We start from the raw sequence: 26586 nt of genomic DNA, 5'->3' as shown, positions 1-26586 counted from the left end.
AGTGTTATTTGACATCAGAGACTGAAGAGGCGGACGGCGAGGACGAGGAAGACGACGGGGTTGAGAGTCAGAGGCCGCAGACGACGGTGCTGGCGGCAGGACGGGGTGGTTCGTCGGCGTTGGTTGGGAACGAAGGGAAAAGTCGACGTCCGGGTCGGGGTGCGGTCGAGGGGTTTAGTAGATGGCTGGGTGTGGTCGAGGGTGATAGATCAGACATGGACTCGTCTCGCCACTTAGTTAACTCCAGGCAGCGAGGTTGCTTTTTCCTCTGGCCCTGGAGTTTCTGGCCAGCAGCCTCGTGGGCACGCAAGACACTCAAACAGCAGCAGCAGCAGCAGCAGCAGCGGACAAGAGACAGTCCCACGGTCTCACAGTCATATGGAGCTTACTGGCAAAGCCTCGAGTTCCTCCTCACAGGCGAGCCGGGTGCCGTTCGGTCCGCCTCACATCGCTTGTTTCGGGCCTCCTGCCTGCCCGTCTGCCCCTGGTCCTCCATCCTGTCTCTCGCTCGCGTTGCCTGGCTGCTCCGTTCTGGGTCTGGCGTGACCGTCGCCCGGTAACATATACTTATGCTTGTAAGTATCATGTATGTACTCCGTACGCCGTACGTCTCAGGATATGCGTCTGTGCAATGCCACTAGTGGTGTGCAGCCGTGGGCCATGGTGGATGCAGATCCAAGTCGGTCACCCCAAGCTTGCTCCACGTCACACAGCTGCCCTTCTTCTTTGATCTCCCCCCTCCCTCCCCCAGTCGTCTGAAGGCTGGCTGGCCGCTCCGTCAGGCAATGAGTAAGAGCTCAAGCGAGGACCGTCGCTGTCGGGTGTAAGTAAGCGTAGGCATACAGATCACCTTCTCCGTACTCTCCTTTTTTTCGTGAGTTAACTAACATGGGGCCGGGACCGGGCCCTGACGTCTGTCAGACGGTCCAGCTTGCTGTTGGACATTCGATAGCGAGTTCAAAGTTCGTCCAGAGCCAGGTTCTCGATCCCATCCCCCTCCTCCTCTTCCTCCTCCTCCTTCCCCTCCACCTAATCGAGAGGTAATTAAAGATGGGCGATGGCGAACCGCCAGCCAAGGAACGCCAACGTCTAGGCCGCTCCTTTTACTCTATATGGGTTCTCCAGGGGGAACATTGGATCAACTGACTCCTCCTGTCTTTGCTGGTAGGCTAGCTAACAGCCGGTAGCATCCTATCATCCTTATCTCGTCCATACGGACAGATTTGCGGTCATGGTACTCCGTATGTAGTGTTGCATTCTCCGCAGTTCCATCACCACCCTCTTCTTCACCGATCTTAATAAAGATAAAGAGATAGTCCATACCGAGCACTCCGTACTGTGACGCAATTAGCACGCCCAACTAAAATAGACGATGATCCCAATCGATCACTTACATCGATTCGTGAGGGTCCATCGTCTGCCACCTAGGCATGGGGGGCCATCGCGCCAAAGTCAACCCGGCTCCTGCGTGGCCAGCCATTTTGTCCAGAACATACTCCGTACTCCGTATCAGATAACAAGCTACACACTTCTTCTTCTTCTCCGCAAGTAACATGTCTTGCCCTCGCATCAGCGGGAAGAGACGCCATCAAGCCTTGATAAACTGAGCCCACAGCTCAAAAGAAAAGTACGGAGGAGTGGATGTCGGGAATATACACGAGAGTGTGGAGAACATCACTAGTATGTCAATTATCTCCTGGACTGTGGCTAGAGGCACGTCGGACCCTACGCTGGGGCCTTGTTAGCGGCCGCGGTAGGCGTAATCAATTCTAACCAAAACCACGCAGTTACTCACTTATCTTGCTGTGTTATCCTTCCTGGCAAGCTCCCTCTTGTAAAAAGACTATGGCTATATACCCCCTAACGAGGGAACGAGCACCCTGCCAGCCAACCCTCCGCAATACGTATTTACGGAGTACCGCACCACCATGTACCCTGTACTTCCAGCCCAGGAGCTCGGATACATCGTGTCTGTCCGTCCTCTAGCTCCCTTGTTTTTGCCCTATCTTTTCTCATGTCCCAGTCCAGCTGTACGTGTAATGTGATCCGCAAAGTGCTGCACCGTGGCCGCGAGCTGAGACCCCCAAACCCCATGATTCAGATCCATCAGCCCAAGTCTGCGCGTATCCCATGCAAGACGTTACCATTGGGGCCAGCCACGCATGCTCGCGTTCATCCCCTCGGTACGAAGACCCCCCCTGAAGTTGGCATTGGCGATGGCGATGGCGATGGCGATGGCGTTTCGATGTAGACGAGCGGGACGAAGGTACCGTGCCAGATCGATGGCCGGTGGAGACAAGAAGACATGCGACGGAGAGCTGTCTGGGCCGTTCTCGAGGACAAGAAGCGAGTTAAGCTTCCTCTATTGAGTTCTTCGCTGGGTAGCTTATGCTTTTCGCTGCTGTGCTTAGCCAGTGGCGGCTGTGCCTTGATCTTGCCCTGGCGTTTGTTGTCTTGATATATAACTATATATTTTTTTTGGCCATGTTGGAGACGTCACCTTTTTGCCCTCTGCTGCGTCCACAGCCACATCCACCGCTCCTCAATTCACACTGGCCAGTCACCCAAGCCGTATTGGAGGAGACGTCGATGCAGTCTCAAGCCATTCATGGGTCCTGATGAGAGCTTTGTTCGAGTTCCGGCCGCATTTTCACAGCCACATTGTTTGTTGCCTGGATATATATACCCTTTCTTTGAACACAATCCATCATCCCACGAGAGAGATTCCTAGCCATCCCGTTTACCATGCAGATACAGCCATCAATTTGCCCTCGGAACTGCGTCCCGTTCGCTAGGGCGTCCCAATTAATGAGCTCCTTTGATCAAACTGCAGAGTGGCTTGTCCCACTCCCGCTGAATCATTGCAGCTCATCCGCGTCTCCAACCGATTGACTGGCTCTGCATGCCTTTTTGAAACAAAATGCGGAGGAAGCCCTTCGTGTCTTATGAACAATGTCCATGGAAGGAATTGAAATTAGTCTGGATAATATCCTGGCTCGTCTGGCGGGCCAATTCAGACTGTTCAGCACGAACCTGAATGTACTAATATTTATCAAAACCCAGCTGCGAGTTGGTCTAATATTACTGCCTTGGTAGTAATCGATGATATAAACTACTGTGCTGCCTTGTAATAAATTATATCAGTTGATACCCATATCCCCTCTATATCGTTAGCAGAGAATGCCAACTGCCTCGCGACCATATCTCAGCTATCAGATGCCAGGGCCTGTATGGTCTATATGAAAAAGGGGCAATTATCACAGCCAATTTCTTGAAGATGATTCAAATGTCATCACGATGGAACAATTACCGTTTACTCTTCTCGTGGTTGTCGGGCAATACCACCGCAGATATACCAAGAGCCATCAACACCTATCAGCCGTTTAAAATGTCAGCAGCTTGTCTATGATCAATGCTTTGATCAACAGATTAAAAGGATGAAGATTGATAGAGCAGGATGAATCAAAATGTCTTTATCCCCTGCTTCGGAGTGATACACGTATATGATCTCAATGCGTATACGGTTAAAGGGAATGAAGTTGGTCGTGAGATACATTGGCGATCCACACGCCCTACGAACTGGCTGACGGATATCAGACTTTTTTGACGCCTTTCTGTGGTATTGATTCGTGTCTTCTTCCAGAATCAGGGCGATGACTGCTATTGTTTTCTATAAACCACCTACTAATTATTGGTATCATCATTTCGCCCACGATAGCCTATTAGACAAGAAACCGAAGTTGAATCTGCGGTGTACCTATCCGAGGACATACATATAATCCGCATGCCGTCTGTTGGATCAGGAGTACTTGAGCAATGATAGACGCCCAGGAAACGGGGTGGCTAAGTGGAGTTTACATATATAGCAGGTCAGGCAAGCAATGACAGAAATGAATTTCTGATAATTCATACTACACGAAACATCACGGTACGGTTTAATAGAACGAGCCCGGTCGTACATCCATTCCTTAACGCCCGGCAAAAACCCAGAGCAATAAACATAGCCTCTCTTCTAACTTACACTACAACAGCCGTGTTTCTACTGTGCTTTCGAGGGGTAAACCCTTGACCTCCAGTGCGAGGTAGTAGGTGAGAGCGAGATCTTTTCTTCTTCGCCATCAAAACAAGTTCCTCCCATTTCTCATGCTCAATATTCTCCTCGGGCATGAATAAAGGCTGTGGGGTATCTTCAATATGGATCCTAGGTCTGCCATCTGCAGTGACGCCTGGGTCATAGCCCAGCGGCCGATGAGGAATCTTATAGCCAGCATCACGGATCTCGAAGCACTGATAGACGAGCTTTCTAGTACTCAGATCCATGTATACTGATCGGTCATACGTCTCTATCCAGTAATTATAGCCCCAGAAATAGTCATTAATGACTGCCTTCGCAAGGGACTGCGTCCAAAAGTTGAAATTTGGTAGCTTCATGGACGGCTCCATCAGTCCGACGTGGGACATCCAGTTGGACACTCGACAGGCAACAGATACAATGCGTATCAGGGGTTCAGAGTGGAAGATGTGAAGGACGACGCAGGCTGGGCAGCCGTTGGTCATGCACCAGTCAGGCTCGTCGGTAATAATAGAGCGAAGCCATGTAAATGCGTTGCGTGCTTCACCGTGGAAAGCCAGCTCTGGGTCTGATACAAGATAATCTGGGAGCGAACGGGATGCTATGTCGGTTGCGTGGATGATGAGTTGCTTCAAGGGCATGAATACAGCATGAAGTATGTCTCGGTGTAACTCGAAGACTTTCTTTTCATCCGCAGAAACGTTGGGTTCATGAGCAGGACAGAACCTAGAGGGCGATCAATCAGCCCGGGAGAACTTTGCCGGAAAACAAGCCTATTATTATGACACTCACCTGAGCCTTATGTTTTCACCCAGCTGCTTCCTTAGAGCCCGAAATACGGGATTCAAGGCCAGCTCTTCCTCATCCCGTTTTTTGACCCTCAAGGGAGAAATAACCTTCATGGTGTCGAGCTATTGACATTCCAAGGGAGCTCAACCAGTCCGCAAAGCCACTTTGCTGGCGCTCAAACTCACAGTTTGATACCACTATTCCGGCCGAAAAAGTGTGGAAAGGATCACAGGCAAGCAAAGGGAAAAAAGGACACACAATATTAGTGTAAAGGTACGGTCAACAAGAATAAAAATAATGGTCCGATTATTGCATGGTCACATTCCATTGATCCGGGACATCCCCATCCCACGTCAGGCGGGCAGGCAGATGACCATTATTCTTCCTTCTGGGTATTATGAGCTGTCTCTTTACTTCAGGATGGACTTGAACCAGGACAAATTGGAAGTGACGAGCAAGCAAGTGCAAGGCTCAACCTTCCTGGCTGAAAGGAAGAAAATAGAAAATAAGAATAAAAAAATAGATAATAAAAATAAAATAAAATAAAAATAATAAATAAATAAAAATAAATAAAAATAAGAAATAAGAAATAAGAAGTAACAACGGATAACGATAAACTAAAATGCCAGAAAAAGGGCTCCGAAAAACATCTGGTCAGATATCAATCTTCAATTTCCGATGCATGTACTCCGTACAGAGCTACCCCGGTATGTGTTTCAACATGGGTGAGCCATCACCAGGTAGAGAGTCGGATCAGTCAATGTCACTCATTTCATCTCTTGGCCAGAAAACAGCTCAACGGTAATCTCAAATGCACAAGGAAGGTCCCTGAATATTCTATGCTCCTGTATCTTCAAGGGTGTTGGATGATGAAAGGTGAGGGGGTATCATGGATCAGACTATTGCCGTTGATTCCCACCGGATCACACGAAACGCCGCATATATTGGATATGGCAAGTCGTTTCCCCGACGTTGCCGTTGCACAGCTGAAAGGTCCAGAAGCATCGAGGGCAATATCAGTTGTCATATAGCGTGCCGGCTGGGGCTGGACCAGTGCAGCAGCATATGAACAGCATATAAACTAAACATCGACTGGTCATTAGTTTCATATTTGAAAAGCTTGTTTGATAGTGTCACGCTGCTAATCGACGATCTGAGGATCCAGATTGCTGGCCAATGTTGAGTACTGGCATCCCTTGTCTTCTGATATCTATGCCCTGAGGTTGGCAAGAGAGATCGGATTCCCGAACGATCCATGAAACTAGATCTCCCGCTTGACGGGCAATCTCCATTCTCCGGAGGTGGCAGACCTTCTCGGTACTCGGGGGCCTTCCAGGGCGACGACTTGAAAGAATAAAATCAATCGCCTGTTAAAGGGGATGATCGCCTGGTATATCAGGCAATATTTGCGGGAAAAAGATATACAAGGACGTCGAAGAATGGTCAATATATCTGAATTTGGTGCAAGATCCAACATTCACATCATTACACCTTGTACGGATACTCCGTACCGAAGAGTCCAAACCCAGATAGACCTTCAAGAGAGGACAATCAATTTTTTTTCGCCTAGCTTTTCGCTGTTTTCTTTTCTTTTCTTACCTTCCCTTTCCCTATTTTCCAAACCCCTTTAATGTTTCTTATCATTTCTTTTTCTCCTTCACCCCTCGAGATGCCTGCTAACCCAGACCTGTCATGCATAGATAGGGGTCTCGTAACTATCGAATGTCATTTTGATGCGCTAATGAAGCCGCGTTGCGGCAGGGGCTGGATTAGAAGCTTCGCAAACTCTCTGGCTGCTTCGAGATGTCTACTACTCCGAGTGATGGCGTATCCGTACAGATACTAGGTAGTATGCCCAGACCAGATGTAGGGAAGCTCAGTTTTTACCTTAGCATGCTTGGAGCCTGCTCGTAGAGACGAATAGCCTGGGGGCCTTTGCTCTTGTAGAAGACCCATTCTACTCCCTTGTCTCGTTACATGGGCTTCAGCTTTACCGTTCATCATCAGCATCTTGAGAGTATCTTCCCTTTATTTCTTCTTCCTCAGAAGGTAGGAAACGGTATCAATTAGGCAGCTCTACCCTGAGCCCAGATTGCCAAAGGAGGCGGCCAATGATAAAAAGTGCGCATGCTCCCAGGAAATCGGGATGCCGTCCCTTGCGACCTGAAGTTGTTGGGACTTTTGTCTGTCCCTCATTCGCTTATTCCTGTTTCAACCAACATTATTTTTGCACACATTAGCTTTCCATCCCATTTAAAACAAGGTTGGGAGACCAGAGACGTTTAAAGGATCAAATCCTTTTACCTGGCGTATCTCCGCAAAAAAAAGGAAGTGACACTTCCTTGTCCCTTCGAAGATAACTGTCCTTGACCGGCGAATCAATGAAATACGGACGAGCATGGAGAACATGACAAAAAGAAAGTTCTCCTTGCGTTTGATTGGCTTTCTTTCCTTTTTTTTTTTTTTTTTTTTTTTTTTTTTTTTTTCCCTTGCTTGATTCTATTCGAATAATATCTGTAGTTTTCTGAGAGAAGGAATGATTAGTTCCCGTGGCTTGATATTGAGCTTCGTCTCCCTAACTAACGAAAGCGCTAGGACAAGCTAACAGGTTGCTCGAAACGTGGAAGATCATGGGGAGAACAAGAGTACGCTACTAACGTTGCACATCCAGAAGCTGGATGGAAGAGTTCGGCGAGTTCCTGCCGTTGTACCATACAATTGGTCTTAACACTCTCCCTGCATGCAAGACTGGCGGAACAATGAAGGTGATGTCATGACATGCACCCGTACTCCGTATATGAACTCCATCACTCCGTACTCAGCTGTTGAACACCCACCCCTCAATTTTACATGCCCTTCTTTATTGGCAGACTCTTGAACGCCGGCGAGAACACGAGCAAGCCGTGCTGGGGTCAGGGTAGTTTGGGCTCCTAATAATAAGAAGAGCGAGAGAGACATGCCCGTACAGAGTACTTTAGCGACAGAAATTCTGAGTAGATGTCAACAAGTTGTTGTTCGCACAGACTTGAGGGGCCAAAGGTAAACAGGTCAGCGGATGTGCTTCTTGCCGTGAGGCAAAAGGGAGAATTTGGAAAGTATCAGCATTGCGGAGTAGTTGTAAATCCATATCATTCGACAGATCCCGTAATTGCTGATGATAACGCCATAATTCGAGGTCATGATGTTGCCCCTGTTTGAGCTGTTCAGGGGAAGGGACCGGAAGAAGCCTGGAAGCGGAAAATATATCCCCTTCTTGACTTTTCAGCGTGCTCTGTATCTCTGCATCCGATTTCCAAACTTTTGTTATGGTTGTACCGGGAGCTTGAGCCGGATGTATATTGTTTCGTAATACTCCGTTCCCTCTGCCGAAGACTTACGTATACACTCGTTAAATTTTGGTGATGGCACACCTTTTTTTTCATCTTGCATAGCATGGATGATGGGTTGAGATCGAGGTTGGGTTAAGGGGGTTACGCCCTCCGGGAAACCCAAGCTCAGGAACAATGCATGATGCCAATTGGCTTAGACAGCCGCCTCTCATCTCACCTTTCCTCCCTTTTGTCCTCCTCCCTAATGCCGCAGCGAGCAGGGATCAAAAAGGTTTCCGGATCCGAGGAGTTTTGACTTGAAGTTTTTTGGTTCAGGGTGGCGGTGGTGGCCAGAGTCATAGATAATAGAATGCACGATTGGATCGTTGACCCTTGCTCTTCGTCTGCTGTTATCAGCCGACTTGTGTCACCAAGCAAGAATGTTGACCGTTTGAATTGATAATTCTTCATTTTCTCAAAAGGAAATAAAAGTCAAGAGAACAATTCACCCTTCGTTCCAGAAGAATCCGAACTGGATTACTTATGCCTTCTGACACGTGGGATAGAGGCAAAAAGTGCAATTGGACTGAATTTGTTTAATATGGCATGCATAGACGAGAAAAGGGTAATCGAGTACCTTGGATGGGAGAGCAAGCCTCCTCCGTATTCTTCTGCCGTTTTGGGCAACGGGCTGCCTCTGATGATTTCATGCACACCGAGTACTTATGCAACAGTTCGGCCCCTGACCTGTTTTCTTCCCTTGTTCCCTTGGAGAGGAACGCGGGTCTTGGTCATCCTGTGAACATGCCGAGCTTGAGTGATTTCGAAGAGGTACATTTTTTTTACTCCATACATATGAAGAGAACTGCATAAGGCCTCTCAGTAGTATGTGTACTGCGGAGACCAGGCGATGATCACTGTACGGGTTAAAGGCATTGCGCTGACACGAGATGAATCCCTCCCGCCACAGTATCAGCTCGACAACGAAGGTGAGGTTTTAACGCCGGCATACTCCGTATACATGCCATGTAATGCTGCCTGCTCCAGGTCATGATGGCTGTTAGTTTTAAAACATACAGCCTGCGACAAGATTGATTAACCAGCTCTCGGGAATGGTACACTAGGGTTAGTTCCCACCTGCTAGCCAGTACCCTTTTTCTTGTTCAGAGAGTGAGGGGGTCGAAGCTTGGTGCCTGATGATCGTAGATCTGGCTCTGAGGCTCGAAAATCTAGCTATGTATGTATATACGTCACGAGAATGAAAGTAGTCTGTTGGCGACAATTCGGGAGCGAGGCTTGAAACCGAGTACTGTCCACACCTCGGCGTATACAGGATATCATTCGTTGGAGACGTGAATTGTTGAGTAACCGAGTCTCAGAGAAAAGAATACCGCAACTGCCGTTACATATGTGCAAAGCGCAAGGGGGAACATTTGTTTCACGAGTTCCATCACTTTGGAAAGGTGGAATGGGCTAAACGAGATGTCGAAAGCTTTGCCTCCGTGATCCGTACATCGTCCTCCGTGCCACGGTGTGTTGGCACAGATGTCCACTCCGGATGCCTGGGACGGCACACTGAGGATTGGTTTCTATTTTCAACAGAGCGAATTCTTATCTTGAGCAAATGAACTTCCATTACTTCGTATTTTTGTCGAGATGGAATGCTGTGGATAACTCGAAGGCACTAATAGGATGTGGCCATGAGGCTAGATTTTGGACCGTCAAGGAGGGTCAAGAGTCAGCCATCCACCTTTCGTCAGAAGCGGCCGCGGCCTGGATTAAACCTCAGCTGGTCGAAAAGCTTGTTGCGCATGGCCTCTTGGGGTTTTGGCAAATGCTAATATATGGGAGACTCGTTACTAAGAACACCACCCCGTATTTATAAATAATTCTGCGTCCGACGGGGGTGTGCCTCAAGTCTCCAGACTCTGCAAGGTGGTTGTGTCTGTAATTACCTGTTCCTGAAGCGAAAACTAACGAGCCACCCTCGCTTGCACTGAGCCGCGAGATTATGCCCTTGCGAGTTCATGATTCTTTCTTTGTTTCTTTCTTTCTTTTTTTTGGCTGGGTTAATCGCGGTTCTGAGAAAAACTAGAGTGGAGTTGGGTTGAGGGGAAGGAAGGATGAAGGGAAAATGAAGATATGTTTTGACACAAACTGAGTCAGAAACGTGCATCGGGCGTGCGATCCCAAGTCCATGGAAGATTTTATGGGCCACATTCATCCAGGCTCCCAGCAGTCGACAGCGTGTGACCTCGTGCAGGCTCCCCAAGGGGAGGACAGTGCCTCTCGAATCCTCCTGAGCCCGCACAAAGTCACCCTCACATGGTGCATACGTCGATGGGCTGCGCAATCTTGAGGAGAAAGGAACAGGGTCACTTTAATGACACTCAGACTGGGGTGCTCTAACGCGGTATCGGAGTATATTCCTCGTTCGTCACGAACAGGCCGAACCGTTGTCCAGAATAAATAGACCTATATATGACCTTGAGTCTCACCTTCTGGGCAATCTATATTTCATCCCCATGGTTGTTTCTGCAGCCCTTTCTGATGTGCAGTGTGAGGGGAGGAAGGGGAAAAGAAGCAGCTTAAACGGTTGTTAGTCTGCCGGAGAATTTCTTTAGTGTTTTGTAATTAACCAGATCCCTGACATATAGCCAGGATGGATGTACGGGAGCACTTAATTTGTGATATTGAGTCAGCCAACTCATACCAGGACAAGGAGACTACTTACTCCATTTGTAGGAGAAGCGGACACACAGACCCCTATGGAGGACAGCTTTTTTAAACACCCATGCAGGATGCTCCAACCCGACATCCTCACCCTCCGTACTCCGTACACATCCCTCCATCCTGCGGCCGTGTCGGCGCAAAAAAAAAAAAAAAATAAAAAAAAATAAATAAAAAGAGAAGAAGAAGAGGTGTGCAGTCCCAGTCCCACTCGGCAGTTGGATGCAACTTCATACGGAGCTTGGTTCAAAAACGATTGATTGCAGTGTAAAAGGACCTTTGTCGATGCATGCTTGTTCAATCTTTTTTTGGTTGGTGGAAAGAGTGTAACGCTAAGCCCCAGATTTATTCCTCCCTTAATGTTTCTTGTTCTTCTCGTTTCTTTTTCTTCTCTCCTGTTCCCTTTCTTCTCATTTCTTTTTACTTCTGAGCGTTTTCCTTTTTCCTCTCTTCTCCGTACGGTCGGCGGAGGACCGATGGCCAGCGAAAGGAGGGATGATCCACGACGAGCAACAGCTCGGCCAGGCCAGAGTGGAAATAATTAACGGGCATTAGTTTAATCCCGGCAAAGACAAGCCTGCAGGAAGTATACTTTATGGGCTGTATCGAGCTTGTAACACTGGGGTCCTAACCCATGGTGCATGGACTTGGCCTGGTTCCTGGTTGGTCTGCTGCATCGATCGCTCGTTGGGCGGGGAGGACATCGGGGACCATCCTCCCCGACATCAGGTTATGTTCTGCGGTCTCTTGAAGCACACAATGCAGCGCCTGAACGTGATGCATGCGAGGCCTGGTCGTCGTGGAAAGCAGAGATGATGAGGTTGAGGTTGGAAAGGCTGAAGAAGCTGCGTGGAGTCGCCCAAAAAGGGGCTAGCACGTCACGGGGTTTGTCACGAGACCAGGAGCGGGTTATAGTTACTCCGTAGGCTCGTGACCTGTCCCGTGACCGCTCTAACCCGAAAAAGAAAACAAAAACAACCTCCCGGCTCTCTTTTTTTCCTTAGTCATTACTTTTTGCTTCCAACCTCAACCTCCATCCTGCAGCGAGTTTGTTACATTCACGCTTCTTTTTTTTTCCTTTTCCCCTTTTTCTCCAGCGCTGGTTGGGCGTTGTTGGTTACGCTAGTGGGCGCACTAGTACGGCGTATACTGCGGTTGTAAATAATACTACTCCGTAGAGGTGAGGTGAGTTGAGTTCTCCTCGTCCCCCGCTGGCGCGTTGCTGGAATCAAAAGGCACCAGCAGCCCTGAGCTCTCAAGGGGAGGGGGCTACTACCAGATGTCCGAGTACCCCTGGTTGCATATAAATACTTTCCAGCCACGAGTTGATGCTAATTCCAACCCCTTGCTAGACTCCTTTTTTTGGCTTCTAAAATTGATTAGCCAGGGCTGACCTGGACAGGGATCTAAACCGCTGTCTTTCTAAGAAGCGCTTCGCACAGTCGATTCCAACGTCAACGAAAGCAAATAGGCCAAAAGAAATTTAAACGGCGGGCAAGGTTGTGCCGTCTACGGAAGGTACAGAAGTGAGAAGACCGGAGTCTTTTGAACAGCAACATCTCGCTCATCGATCCGTACTCCGTATTTCGACCTGGGACTCATCAAATCACGGAAGAAAAGAAAGAGAGAAAAAGCAAACAGGGGGGAAAAAAAAAGAGAGAGAGAGAGAGAAACGAAGTCAAAAAGTATATCAGTAAAGTTATTGAGAGAAAGCAAGACTGGCAGGACTCCACACAGGTTGTCCACACACTCGCATCGTACTTCTCGAACCCTCCTACGCAAACCCTGGCTTGGTTCTCGGTCACCTTTTTTTACGCTCCAAAGGTGGAGAACGACCTTTCCCCCATCGGCATACTGCGGTATCCGGAACCTCTCGCCTCCTCCCCCCTTCCCCAAGGCGAAGGGAGAACAAAAAAAGAATTAAAATACAAAAAGGAGGAGAAGGACAATTTCCTTTTTAGGTCTATCAAAAGACAAGCTGGACGTGGCATCGTATTTCCCTGGCATATCTCGAGTTTTTGTTGTTCAGACCTCACTTCGGCCTCCAGCGGCTGCGTCGACTAACCAAAAACTGGATCAAAGCAACGGCGATATATTGATCCGACTACTTCGAGAGGAGAGGAATCTCTGATTGGATGATCCAGGCACGAGTGTTCTTTTGATATTTCGCTTGTGATTGCGCCCTCACCGAAGGAAGGCCGCCTGAGAGAGGCCGAATTATAAAATTACGTCCCCACAGCCAACCAGACGATCCACACGCCTTTTAACTTCTTCTTCTTCTTCCTTTTTTTTTTTTTTTTTTTTTTTTTTTTGTAAGGACAAGCAGCATTATCTTCCTGCTTTTGACCTTCGACCAGTTGGTATCTGTACCGCAAGCCGCCAAAACGCCATCTTGACGCCAGTATCAGTTTCCTTCAGCTCAGCTATCAGGTGCTGCATCGAACAAGTATTGGTACTCCGTACAGTTCCTTTTCTCACTCGACAGCCTCCCTTCTTCTCTACTTAATCTCCGTGATTAGGCTCACATAAGCAAGAACGAGATAGCGAGGACAAGAGAAGCAAAGAAACGGCCAATAGTGCTGCCACTCCTTTTTTGCTCATCCATCATCTTTTGACTCCATCTTCAACCTTCCTTTCCACCTCTTTATCAGCCCGCAAGGAGATACAAAAAACAAAAAAAGGGCACTGGAAGAGATATAACTCTCCATCAAATCCATAATTTACCACCAACCTCCTTGAGCGGTCCACTTGGCGGATCCCTATTATTTTTTCCCCCAAGCAATTGGGCCATCGCCTCGGTGCAAAACCCAAACGGACAAGCCAGGCAAAAAGCAAAGAGATTATCTTTTTTTCATTCGTTCCGACTCTCTCCCCAAAGGCCCACCCTTGATAGACGCTCCAAACTACCCTTTTAAAACGGACAGCTGGGAGGTTTGGACTTTATTTTTTCTTTGGTCAAAAGCCGGCCGCCTTGCCACTGTCTCAGCACTACGACCACCACCGAAAAAAATCCCCCCTTCCTGTGCAGCTAGGAACATTCCAACCCTTCCTTTTTTAGTGTCGCATTTTCATCTCGAAACAGACGCTATTATTACTTCCTGGTTTCTTCTATTCCCATTGACTTTGGCGCTACTGCGAATCGATCACCAGGTGCTGTCAGCAACGAAATAGCATCACACGCTACCGTCTAGACGTCCCGATTGGAAATAAAGCCATACTCTCTTTGTACTGGTGTCCTTTTCCCAAGGGTCAATCTTTTTTTATTCCTTTTTTTTTTTTTTTTTTTTTTCGCTTGCGACCTGCTTAAACTTTTCCGGTTTCTCCCTGGTTCACGCGGCTTCTTCCCCCTAAAGTTGACGGACAACGGGCACTTAAGCACGCTATATTTGAGAAGTGCATATCCAAAAAGCATATAGCGGATACACTCAGCAGCAAAGGAAAGGGAAAAAAAAAGAAGCAGCCCCTTCTCCACGCGACCGTTCTTGACGAAAGCAACAATAAGGGCCAAACCATCCTTCGTTCATCCCCCCAGCCCTTTTCGAACTACTTCTTAAATCCAACCCTAGTTCGTTTCCACGAGCAGTTCGGCGCGTCAAAGTCCATCTTTGTTTTTTTACTTCTTCGACTACTTTTCACCATCTGCTCACTCGACTTACCAACTACCCGCTAAGAACCCCCGACTTCTTAGCTTCCCCCTCGCCATCGCTGGACCAGTCTTCTCAACGGAGCACTCTACCAGGACAAGCTTCGAAACCTATCTTCTATCACTCTTTTCATTTGCCGTCTTTGCTCCTTTCGACAAATAAAACCATTGGCGCGCACCAACCTCTTCGGTCTTTGGCTCCTGCTTGTGACTACTGCTCCTACTCCCCCGGTTCTGAGGTAAAACTCGTTGGAGGAGAGAGAGCCAGAAGAATAACACCAGGGGAAGTTTCGTTACCGTTGAACATCACGCGGCCAAAGCTATCTTATATGGACAGGCCTGCCTCCGACTACGCGCAGCCAGGTTTGAGCCCTCAATATCCAAATCTCCCGGAGGCACAGTCTGAACAATCAACCGCAGATCAGGCAACTGCTTCTGCTGCCGTCGCATCCCCTACCCAAACCGAAGCTCGTCGAACGCCTCAGTCCCAGTACTCGGGCGCCTCCAGAACCTCGATCGGGGCGGTATCTCGGCCTCCAATACCCCCCAGCCAGACTACAACTTGCATCAGAACTCTTCCCATCCAACACCGCCTCCGTCGCCGCGCGCCCGTCTTCCCTACCCCGAATATCTGACGCGCCAGCCCCAGTACCATCACGCTCCTCATACTCAAGCCGGCGGGCCGCCAGGTATGGCTCAAGCAACAAGTCCGTCCATGAACCCGCAAGATGGGCAACAGAGTGACCATCGAAGTCCCGCGCAAGTGAAGTCTGACACCGAGGTTCCTATAGATCCCTCGATTGCAGCCTCGAGTCCGTCCTATCCTCCACCATATTCTCCCTACGCTCCTCAGAGTCACGACATGGCGCAATATCAGAGTCACCCTCCGCAGATGTACGCGCGACCAGACTGGCCACACCAGTATGGCGCTCATCAACCTGGAATGCCAGGCCCTTATAGTTCCCCGGCTTCGGTGAGTTCAGCTTCCCCCGCTGCCACCGCTGGGCCACGACCTGGACAGGTACGGAACCTTCCATTTTAATGTTCCTCCCCCCTTCACTTTTCCTTGGAGGGCAAGTTTCTTATGCCTTGTAACCACCAGTGGACTGAACAGGCCATCTGATGCGTTTTCTTCTTTCTTGTCTTGCATTAGACTCATTATAGATCCCAGGTTTTCTCTTTTGTGCCTATCCCTGGCTCTCAACAACACAAGCGGCCTAGACGACGATATGAAGAGATTGAGAGGATGTACAAGTGCGGCTGGAATGGTTGTGAAAAGGCCTATGGCACACTAAATCATCTCAATGCACACGTCACAATGCAGTCACACGGCGCTAAGAGATCTCCAGATGGTTTGTATTCCCTTTTTATTCTCCTATCCCTGTGTCTCATAGAGGTCACTCTATTTTTCCTTGCTGTCTCTCTCCTATCTACCCCCTTGCATCCCTTAGCCTGTGTAACAGAAGGCTGGGTTGCTGCTCGAAGCCTGCATCTTGGTGGAGTGTGCAGTAGCGTCTGAACCAACCCCAAAGCTTAAGCACCTACCCTTCACTGTGCCAAGACTGTGCTAAAGCTAGCACCAACTTTCACTTTTGACATCTTCTGTCTCCCATCTAGCTATTATTATTTGACTAACGGGCTGTTATTACTTTATAGAATTCAAAGAGATCCGCAAGGAATGGAAAGCTCGCAAGAAGGAAGAAGATAATCAGCGCAAGGCTGCCGAGGAGAGAGAACGGGCTGCAGCCCAAGCCAACCAGGTTGATAGCAATGGCACTCCGAGTGGTAGCGGCCAGCCCAGCCAGCCAACTACCTCCTACGCTGCTGGTGTTCGGCCTCAGCTGCCGCCAATAGGCTATCAGCCAGCAGATGGTCAAGTGCCAGGTCAGTATGGTGCTCCTCCTGGTGGTTTGGTCTATCCACCTGGCAATGGCCAGATGCCTGCTACCTACTCTCCAAGTTACCCCCATTCTCCTTATGGTCAGGGCAGCCAGGTCTACCCACAACCACCACGTGAGTGATGTCACGACCCTTTTTTTCTACATTTCTTTGTTATCTACCTCTTCCCTATTCTCATGCATACTCTTTTAATCTCCCCCTACCCTCATGTTTATCCTCATTACTTGCCGGTTGTCTGCCCTTGCCCAAGCTACAAATTATCGGTTGTATATTCAACCACTATTCGTATTCTCACAACCCCGGTGAGATCTGGCAACCAAGAAAGTTAACTGGGCAACATTCGCCTTACATATCATGCCCTGTTGTCTTCTCGGAAAGCGAAGTTAACACCAAGGGGCAATTTAAAGCAAGATGCTGATCCAACTCATCTAATTGGCGATGCTGAACGCTAACATGATTGTCCCAGAGAACCAGTCCAACAACTATCCATAAATTAATCTAATCAAGACTGCGGAATACCCCCCTCCCACCACTCCCCCCTTTTGACCCTACATTTTACGCTATTAAAACACCTTCTCCCACTTGTCTGTTGATGCTCCAATTACTCTAATTGCGTTTATCCACGACCATACCCTCTCCTCTACGCCCCTTCTCCCCTGTGCCCGGCAAATTTTTTACCTTACATAAATTTTTATCCCCAGCAATGGCTTTTTACCACCCTAGTTTTTTGCCTTGTTATTTTACACGCCGTCGCCCAACCCAACATCCTGGATGAAGAAAGGGGAGAGAAATAACTAGTTAATCCTAATATGTTTGCTGGGAGCCGGGGCCTCTCACTCACATTTCTCCTCATTCCTTCTACACTTCCTTCCCAGAATATCTTCATTACCCTGCCGCCCCTTTCAACTAATCCGGTGGCCCTATTATGTCTCTATTACAACTCTTGATATCCATCTCGCCTTTCATCTCATATCTTTTGGTCGTCTTTTCTTGCATTTCTTTACTGTCTTTGTTTCTGCACTTAAACCCATCTCAAATCAAATAGAGGAGGATGTCTTCGCCCTGTATGAGGAACCAGTGAAGCGAAAGGGAAATGGAGGAAAACACACCACAAAACAAACACATGACAGTCCCGTATAAAGGGGAAAAAGGAACATGAACTCAAGGCCTTTTTTTTAATACTCACGAGCAATTGGAATGAAACCGATATACCTTGGTAACAACTCTAGAGGCAAACGGTGGCGGTGGGCGGCGGTCAGAAGGCGTAACGTTCTTTTTGTCTTTTTATTCCCCAAATTCGCTTGCTTCTTGCGTTCTTTTGATTTCCTGCCAGGGGTTGCTGGTTGTTGGTTGGGTGGTTTTTGCATGGTTCTGAAGCCTTTTTTCTCTGCCTTTGGTTGCTTGATTACTGCTTGCTGTTGTTGGTGCTTTTAATATATTCATTACCTCCCTTTTGAGTCCCCTTTTGTTTTATGCGAGTTTAGCTCTTCCAACTGTTTTATTCAAAATGTATTCTTTCTTCGCCGTCACTTTCCTCTCGATAATGTATTCTGCTTAGTAGAGTTAGCAATCAGTTTGCTGCGAGAATTGGTAGGCCTATCCTTGCTTCGAAATGGGGTTTGTGTAATGTGTTTCTGTACACCCAGGCAACAGCGTATATTTCTCACCAAATAGTTATAGCTCCTATATGTTTCAGGGGGCTGGAACAAGTAACATTGGCTTTTCTTCTTGATTCAACTTGATATGTGTCTGATGGTGTCAAGCTAGCGCTAGTCATGCCGAGGCAGGGTTTAACTAATATCGAAGTAAAATATCCATCGTCGTTTCTACCAAGGCGGGACGTTCAATCACCAACACTGCGGGGAACAAATATGGGACCGAAGCGTGTCCTCGTTATCGCAGGCTCAGATAGCTCGGGAGGAGCGTAAGTATCGGCGCTGTTCATGGACAGAAGCGTTGACTGATGTTAATCACCGAATAGTGGCCTGGAGGCTGACCAGCGAGTTCTCACTGCCCATGGCTGTTATGCACTCACTGCAACGACGGCATTGACCGCGCAGAATACCCTCGGGGTTCAGGATATCCATGTTGTGCCGACAGAGTTCGTAAGAAAGCAGATTAAAGCCGGCCTAGAAGATGTTGGGGCCGATGGGGTCAAGATTGGTGCGTTGGCAAGATCCCATCATCTCATATTTCTGCCTTGACATTAAGATGTGTTAACCATTCGCTGAATACTAAAATACATGTATATCCAGGAATGCTGGCTTCTGCCGAAACAGCAGTAATGGTGGCGGACGAATTGAAAGCTCATAAAGTGCATTCAATCACATTAGACCCCGTATGTTCATTGACCTAACCGTGGGAAAGACTGTTAGGGTCTAATTGTTTACATGAAGGTTATGATATCTACCAGCGGTTCACAACTGCTGCCACAAAATGCAGTTAAAGCAGTGCGAGAACATCTGCTGCCATATACCACAGTCCTAACCCCCAATATCCCAGAGGCGGTTCTTCTGCTTCGAGACTCCGGTGTGGATGTTAAGGAGCCAGAGAATCTGCATGATGCAATCGCCCTCGCAAAACAGGTCCATAAACTTGGGCCCAGGCATATCCTATTGAAGGGCGGTCATCTCCCTCTGAACGCCCAGCGAGAGAAGCCCACGTCGGATGCAGATGCAGCTATTGTTATTGATATACTATACGACGGCCAGACAGTGTCTTTAGTGGAAGCTACTTTTTCAAGGTCTAAAAACACCCATGGCACCGGGTGTTCCCTTGCATCTGCAATTGCAGCTAACCTTGCTGGAGAGATTGAAATCACACGGGCGGTGAGGGAGGCATGTCGATATGTTGAAGCTGGGATTAACACCAGTACTGATTTGGGAAAGGGAAATGGGCCCATTAACCATTTCCATTCCCTCTATTCGCTCCCTTATGCGCCGTAAGTGGTAAAATTGTGGGAGTTTGTATCCTTGTTACTAACGTAACATGAAAGTGGGCACTTTATAGATTATATCCTGGAGCGGCCAGATGTTCAGCCAGTATGGCAAGCTTTCACTGAGCATGAGTTTGTGCAGAAGCTTTCCATTGGGGCGCTTCCTGTTGAGAATTTTAAATGGTACCTTGTTCAAGACTATCTATATCTAGTATGTGATATGCCAATCGGGAGGGCTGGTCTATGACGCATTTTAACACCGTCAACAGGTAAACTTTGCACGAAGCAATGCGCTGGCTGCCTACAAAAGCCATACTGTGGACGAAATTGCCATGGTAGGGAACTATGCATCAAAGGAAGGACCTCATCTGCTAATTTTATTCTAGTCTGCCCAAATTGTCCTCCATATCCAACATGAGATGAAACTGCATCTCGACTACTGCGCCTCATTTGGCCTATCAAAAGAGGATATCGAAAGCTCGAAAGAGAGCTTGAGTGAGTCCTATATCAACCGATTGCCCCTCCCTTGGGACGAGTATTGACCATTTATTAGCGTGCACGGCCTACAGCCGATATATCCTCGATATCGGCCAATCGGGTGACTGGCTTGCTCTCCAATTTGCGCTTGCTCCTTGCCTTCTCGGCTATGGCGCAATAGCCCAGCGGCTCTTCCATGCCGAAGAAAGCGTTCGAGAAGGCAATAACTACTGGAAATGGATTGAAAATTATGTTGCAGACGATTACTCTGCAGCCGTCAAGCTAGGCTCAGGTGAGAAACTTTTACCTACATACCATCTTTAGATGTTTCTGTTAAAGCACCTCTAACTGGCTTACTCTGGTAGCCACACTCGAGAAGCATTCAAGACAAATATCGCCTTTCCGCGTGGAAGAACTGGTCCAGATATTTATTCGAGCCACGGAGCTTGAGATAGGATTCTGGGATATGGGTTTGAGGGGGGAGTAGCTGAGCGCAAATCCTGCATATTCTGCCCCGTATAGCGGCCCTGGTACTGAGAATATAGATACAAGAGAAAAAGTATATGAATCACAAAAAAAGCACATATACTCGTTAAATAAAAGAAACACCGGCCAGGTATAATAGCAGTGTGAATGCTTCTGTCTCTTTTTGCCTCCCGGTTTCTATACAAAACCGCTTACTAATCATGATTATATAATGAATACACGTGATTATGACATAAGCAGAAAACTCAGTTTGACTTTTTGAAAAGAAAAAATTCGACTGAAAAAAAAAAAAGACTCAGAAACTTTTTTTCCGCTTCGAAATATTTATTTCAACGCCGCGCCTCAACCTCATCTCATCAACAACCAACACCCCAACTCGCCGGCCTTTTTTCACACCCATATTCTCTTTCTGATCTATTCCGGAAAAAAAGGCTGTGACTGCTATTTATCATTTTTCCGCTCTACTCCCCCTTTGAATCCCTTGATCATGTCTTACGGCGGTGGCGGTTACAGAGACCACCAGGGTGGTGGAGGTGGTTATAACTCTAGGTAAGCATAAGCTGGTCTATTCTGAAGGGTCTGTCAGTCTCTCGCTGGACGGAGGAGCCGTCCAGGAGTAGTGGCAGAATCTCTCGACTCTGTTCTTCGCGGAGCAAGGAAGAGGGAGCCTCGTTCTAAGACGTCCACTAACCCATTCAAGATACAGGGGTGGCGGCGGTTATCAGGGTGGAAGTAGCGGATACTCCAACGGACACTCCAGCGGCCCCAGCTATGGAGGCGGCTTTGGAGGCGGCTATGGAGGTGGTGCCGGCGGTGACAGAATGTCGAACCTCGGGGCTGGCTTGAAGACTCAACAATGGGGTATGTCTGCCTATCATGGGGAATACGATTATCTTATTTGAAAACGTTGTCGCTAACTTGCTTATTTCTAGATCTCAGCTCCATGCCCAAGTTTGAGAAGTCCTTCTACAAGGAGCACCCAGATGTCTCCGCCCGAAGCACCCAGGAAGTCGAGGCTTTCCGAAAAGAAAACGAAATGACTGTCTACGGAAAGGATGTCCCACGCCCCGTTCAGACCTTCGACGAGGCTGGTTTCCCACAGTATGTCATGTCTGAGGTGAAAGCCCAAGGGTTCGCCAAACCCACTCCGATTCAGTCTCAAGGTTGGCCCATGGCCCTCTCTGGACGTGACGTTGTCGGTATTGCAGAGACTGGTTCCGGAAAGACTTTGACCTATTGCCTACCAGCTATCGTGCACATCAACGCCCAGCCTCTCCTTGCCCCAGGTGACGGCCCTATCGTCCTGGTTCTCGCGCCAACCAGAGAATTAGCTGTCCAGATCCAGGCTGAAATTACTAAATTTGGAAAGTCCTCGCGTATTCGGAACACTTGTGTCTACGGTGGTGTCCCTAGAGGCCCGCAAATACGTGACTTGACACGAGGCGTCGAAGTTTGCATTGCTACGCCTGGTCGTCTTATCGATATGCTCGAGTCTGGAAGAACTAACCTTCGACGAGTTACCTACCTTGTCCTCGACGAGGCTGACCGCATGTTGGACATGGGTTTCGAGCCTCAAATCCGTAAAATTATCAGCCAGATTCGCCCCGATCGCCAGACTTGCATGTGGTCTGCTACTTGGCCCAAGGATGTCCGCCAGCTGGCTAACGACTTCCTTCAAGATTACATACAGGTGTACATTGGTTCTCAAGACTTGTCTGCTAATCATAGAATTACCCAAATCGTTGAGGTCGTGTCTGAGTTTGAGAAGCGCGATCGAATGATAAAGCATCTCGAACGCATCATGGAAGATAAGAAATCGAAGGTCCTTATCTTCACAGGTACAAAGCGTGTCGCTGATGACATCACACGATTTCTCCGTCAAGACGGCTGGCCAGCGCTATGTAAGTTATCAACCATATTCGCCTTGTTTCTTTTATGAACCTGAATCATTTACTAATATATGCGGGTTTAGCTATTCACGGTGACAAGCAACAGAATGAACGTGATTGGGTATTAAACGAATTTAAGACCGGCAAGAGCCCGATCATGGTGGCTACAGATGTAGCTTCGCGTGGTATTGGTATGATAAATCTGCAGCCCCCCTTTCTCCCCCTCTCCAAACCCATTTCCATCATGTCATAGACATTGCTCTATCTCGAACCAATGCTATTGACATGTAACCCATATTGATGTCGTGTGATCGACTCAAATGCTTTGCTCTCATAACATGTTGGTAAACATGACTACTTGGGCCTTCCTTATGGTTTCCCTACCCAAGGAATCCTTGGCTTTAGGATGCAGTGTAGCATGCCGTGCTTCTGATTATGCCTCTCCAATCTGTTCATCCACGCCAGGAGAGAGGCAGAGTTCTATTGTCTGAACTTTTCAAACTGCGTTTCTAAATTCATCCAGGACCAAGAGTAACTGTCAAGCCATGGACTCGTAAACAGGTGGATTCTGAAATCAGTCCGAGAGAGTTATGCATCGAGTCCCACACGACGGAGACAGGGCCATGGCCATTTGATTCTCTCGTCTATCTTTAATGTCTGCTAACCCCAGTGTTGTGAAGATGTTCGCGATATCACTCATGTGCTTAACCATGATTATCCGAATAACTCGGAAGACTATGTCCACCGTATCGGCCGTACTGGCCGTGCTGGTGCCAATGGTACCGCCATCACCCTGTTCACCACTGAGAGTACGTATACTTCTATCTCCTATTCCATATTCATCCCCATAAAGATACTATGACTAACTATCACTTAGATGCTAAACAAGCCCGTGATTTGGTTAAAATTCTCACCGAGTCCAAGCAGCAAATTGACCCCCGTCTTGCTGAGATGGCTCGCTATGGTGGTGGCGGTGGTGGCGGCCGTTACGGTGGCCGTGGCCGTGGCCGTGGTGGCTTCACTGCCTCTAACTCTGCTCCTCTTGGAAACCATCGACGATGGTAAATCATGTAGTACTGCCTGATCAGCTTTTCAATCTTTCGATTCAACTGTATTGAGGATAACTGTCTGCCTCAATATGTCGATACCTCTCAGATTACCGTCCTAAGGACCAAATACCGTCATCTCGATTCCGCACGATAGACAGTAATGTCACCTTCGGCTCGATTTTCTTATTCCCTTTAATCCTTACTTTCTCTCCACGTTCGAACTAAAAACACAACCGGGCCATCCGAATACCTAGATTTCCTCCTGATTGTTCAACTTTATTTCTTTGCTTTCATATGTTCCGAGGCTTATACAGGTCTTCTGCTTTTAAATTACGGGAGATAGGAAATTTTGTTGTTGCTTTACGGTCTAAAATTCTTCCCCCAGATTGATTGCATACCTATGGATTGCACTTCGACCACGGAAGGGTTGAAGTCATATCTGTATTTTATTAATCTTACGTTTAGACATTAAAAGTCAAATAATTAACAGTTTATTGATATTGAGTCTCAGTCTTCAGTAGACTTCTTCGATGGTTATCAACACAGTAGTATTTCTACATAATGCTAGTTAATAATGCGGCTCAAACAGGTCTGAAAATCGACATTGACACAAAGCACAGGCTTATTCAGAGATCTAGAAACCTGTTTTTATCATCTTGGATGGTGGGTATATTTAATGACAGGAAAAGAAATCATTATATATATTAATACAAGTAAACGAAGCGGGTATCCATCAACATGTATCCAAGGAGAGAAGGGTATCTTGTCTAAAAACACAATGCGAATTCCAATATCGACCATTTAAATGGTTGTATCAAACGCCATGATTGCGATTAGATTCAACATCATTGTCAATTACTTCTCGGCTTGTAAACTGCTTGAAGTAAGGAGCAAACATAGACAACCTCTCGCAATCTTTGGTGAGCCAATCTCGATCTGAGTCTGAAAGGGAAGATGACACCGAGGAGGTTTCAGGCGAGGACTCGGAGGGTGATATCACAGACCGAGTATTGAGGATTCTTCTGTATAGAGAAAGGGACTGCCACAAAACTTTAAGCAACTCAATGCAGTTGGGACCTTCGAAAGCTTTGCCTGGTACAACAAAAGACTGAGCTTTGAGTTTCCTCAGTGCCTTGTGTACGGTGACGTCCTTTTCTGCATCGTCTGGTCCTGCATTCTGTGCAGTGGTTGGCTCTTCTCCATTGCCCAGAGACGAACCAACAAAGCCCGGATCTACGGGCAACTTTTGGTATCTAATGTAACCGAATGCAAGTAGCTCGATGACATCCTGAGTACGCAACCTAAGATGGGTAAGAGCTTTGAGAAGGCGTGTTTGATGTAACTCAGTAAGTACAGTTGTCGGGCTATCAAGAGCATGTTTGAGTCGAATCTTGTTCATATTAGCTTTGTCTGAAATGAGTTTCTCCCGGTTAACAAGAGTCCGGACAAGCTCTATATATCTCAGTATGTAGCTTGGGTCCAGTTCTGGAGCAAAAGTAGAAATATCTAGAAGTCTGTTTGCAATGTCGAGAACATTTGGGTTGTTCCTGTCGCGGGAACAAGTGCTGAGAGCGATGGTAATTGTCTTTCCGGCAACTAAATTGTCGGGAACCATATAATGCTCGACCACTTTTAGAGACTCAGCGCTGGCTCTATGGTGGCGGAGAAGACGAAGGTATTCGTGACAAGAACTAGAATCAGGTTTGATATTGTAACCACCATTGTCAGTAAGAGTGGTCCAATAATGCCGACCGCTGGCCATGCCATTATGTGCCATATTTTGACAAATTTGGATCAGGAGTGACAGCTCGATGTTAGTTGGAGATGGAAGATTGACACTTGGACTCTTCTTGGAGCCGGTTTTTCCTTTCAGTGCTGTACGGATTTCCGCAATGTCAACGGGATCGAATAGGTGTAGTAGCATTTTTCTTTCTTCGTCCCTCTGTCTCTTCTCTTCCTTTGTTAATAATTCATCGTTGTTTGATGTTTCTTCCTGTATGTTTTGAGGGTGTATAACTTCAGATTCAACAGCCGGTGGAACTGGAAGGCCCATGCATTGCCTATACAAGCGTAGGACATCCAAATATGACTTCTCGGTATTCTCGATTGTGAGTAGGCGGGCCATTGAAGTTACCAGCTTTGAATCCAGTACCAAGTCTCCTTGCCGCCATTTGCTAATGATCTCACCCCACAGCTTCTTTCCGGATGAGACAGCTATCCTCTTCCTTCTGGAGATTTCTTTGACAGCCCTTGGTCCTTTGTTAGGGTCTAAAGTATCGGTGAATTCCAGTACAGATGTTCGTATGGCGTTCAGAATTATGGTATATGTGACTGAATTCGGTGCACTTTCTCCATATTCTGGGATATCCCCAGCAAAGGCCCAGAGACTCTTCATATCGCGGTTGCGAGCGCACACGTTCAGTACAGCATTTATGTGTATTATATTAGGCTTAGACTCAGAGTTGGAGTTTTTCAAGGATTCAAAAAGGCTGAGGGCGGTTTCGGACGAGTGCTTTGACGAACTGGCCGCCAGTCCCGACAGGAGTATTGTAAAAGTTTGCTCGTTTGGAGGCCGGCCTCTCTTTTTCATCTATACATGGAGTAAGAACATGCCGTCAGTCACATTGTGGGGTTTAATGGCGGAAAGCAGACTTACATCATTGAATAACCTGACTGCCTCCTTTTGACGCCCAGTTTTCATCTTGTGCTCTATTAGTGTATTCCAAGAGACAATGCAGTCAATCTTTGCATTCTGCGATGCCCAAACCAATAGAGTCGCCTTTTCCTCGTGGCCAAGTTTGAGTAACTGGCTCACCCTTCGAGCTAATGCCACCCTGTCATATTTGATATATTGCATCTCCCTCTCAAACTCTGCTTGGCTCATTCTCTTTTTGGGCTCCCGCTTTTTGCGCACATGCTCTTCATCCTCATTCCCTTCACCCTCTTCTTGGTCTTTTAAGTTCTTATCCTTCGCTGTTTCTATGGCCTCTCTTTGAGACTTCCGCTGCCATCGGTTCCTCTTCTCTAATGCTACATAGCGATCTTTAGTGTCCCACTGTGTTGTACCAGGGCTAATCCCCCTAGGTCCACTGGAATCGCGTCCTTTCCAAGTACGCAAAGGGGTATAATGGCGGACAAAATAGCTAGGGTGCTGGGTTCGGGAGACTGCAGCAATGGGAGTTGCGCTTGTGGTAGAAATTAAGACAGTGCTCGCCCGTGAAGAACGAGCACAACTGAGTTTGACATTACCACAACGAAGCATTTAAAAAACAATGTATCTGGTATCACCGAGTGAGTGTAAAAGATATA

At 47.6% G+C, this 26586-nt stretch overlaps 5 protein-coding genes across 5 annotated transcripts; 3 read left to right on the top strand and 2 right to left on the bottom strand.

The window, feature by feature from the left end:
• Window positions 1-2431: 2431 nt before the first annotated feature.
• On the bottom strand, window positions 2432-5356 carry TERG_03090 (uncharacterized protein). Its single transcript, XM_047748020.1, has one exon. The coding sequence runs from the start codon at window positions 4711-4713 to the stop codon at window positions 4018-4020; it is 696 nt and encodes a 231-aa protein (XP_047603993.1). The 5' UTR covers window positions 4714-5356; the 3' UTR covers window positions 2432-4017.
• A 9606-nt stretch (window positions 5357-14962) lies between these two features.
• Window positions 14963-16563, top strand: TERG_03087 (uncharacterized protein; the record flags this gene model as incomplete). The annotated part of the gene is made up of 4 exons (XM_047748019.1): window positions 14963-15249; window positions 15334-15563; window positions 15714-15894; window positions 16199-16563. Coding segments are annotated over 4 exons (1063 nt in total), but the record flags the coding sequence as incomplete, so codon positions are not given.
• Window positions 16564-18831: 2268 nt separating this feature from the next.
• On the top strand, window positions 18832-20340 carry TERG_03086 (thiaminase II; the record flags this gene model as incomplete). The annotated part of the gene is made up of 6 exons (XM_003235985.2): window positions 18832-19382; window positions 19437-19587; window positions 19646-19711; window positions 19763-19871; window positions 19930-20145; window positions 20219-20340. The coding sequence occupies 6 exons, from the start codon at window positions 18832-18834 to the stop codon at window positions 20338-20340; spliced, it is 1215 nt and encodes a 404-aa protein (XP_003236033.2).
• A 486-nt stretch (window positions 20341-20826) lies between these two features.
• Window positions 20827-23293, top strand: TERG_03085 (ATP-dependent RNA helicase DBP2; the record flags this gene model as incomplete). Its single annotated transcript, XM_003235984.1, has 6 exons — window positions 20827-20888; window positions 21040-21200; window positions 21272-22240; window positions 22312-22419; window positions 22909-23037; window positions 23106-23293. The coding sequence occupies 6 exons, from the start codon at window positions 20827-20829 to the stop codon at window positions 23291-23293; spliced, it is 1617 nt and encodes a 538-aa protein (XP_003236032.1).
• Window positions 23294-24091: 798 nt separating this feature from the next.
• TERG_03084 (uncharacterized protein) lies at window positions 24092-26539 on the bottom strand (the record flags this gene model as incomplete). The annotated part of the gene is made up of 2 exons (XM_003235983.1): window positions 24092-25867; window positions 25934-26539. The coding sequence occupies 2 exons, from the start codon at window positions 26537-26539 to the stop codon at window positions 24092-24094; spliced, it is 2382 nt and encodes a 793-aa protein (XP_003236031.1).
• Window positions 26540-26586: the final 47 nt, after the last annotated feature.

The sequence above is a fragment of the Trichophyton rubrum genome (genome assembly GCF_000151425.1).
Source record: "Trichophyton rubrum CBS 118892 genomic scaffold supercont2.3, whole genome shotgun sequence".
In the NCBI taxonomy this organism is placed as follows: Eukaryota; Fungi; Ascomycota; class Eurotiomycetes; order Onygenales; family Arthrodermataceae; genus Trichophyton; species Trichophyton rubrum.
This window is presented reverse-complemented; position numbering and strand designations above follow the sequence as displayed.

Excerpts from the sequence above, each read along its gene's own strand:
- TERG_03090 (XM_047748020.1), bottom strand. The coding sequence starts at position 4,713 with ATGCCCTTGAAGCAACTCATCATCCACGCAACCGACATAGCATCCCGT.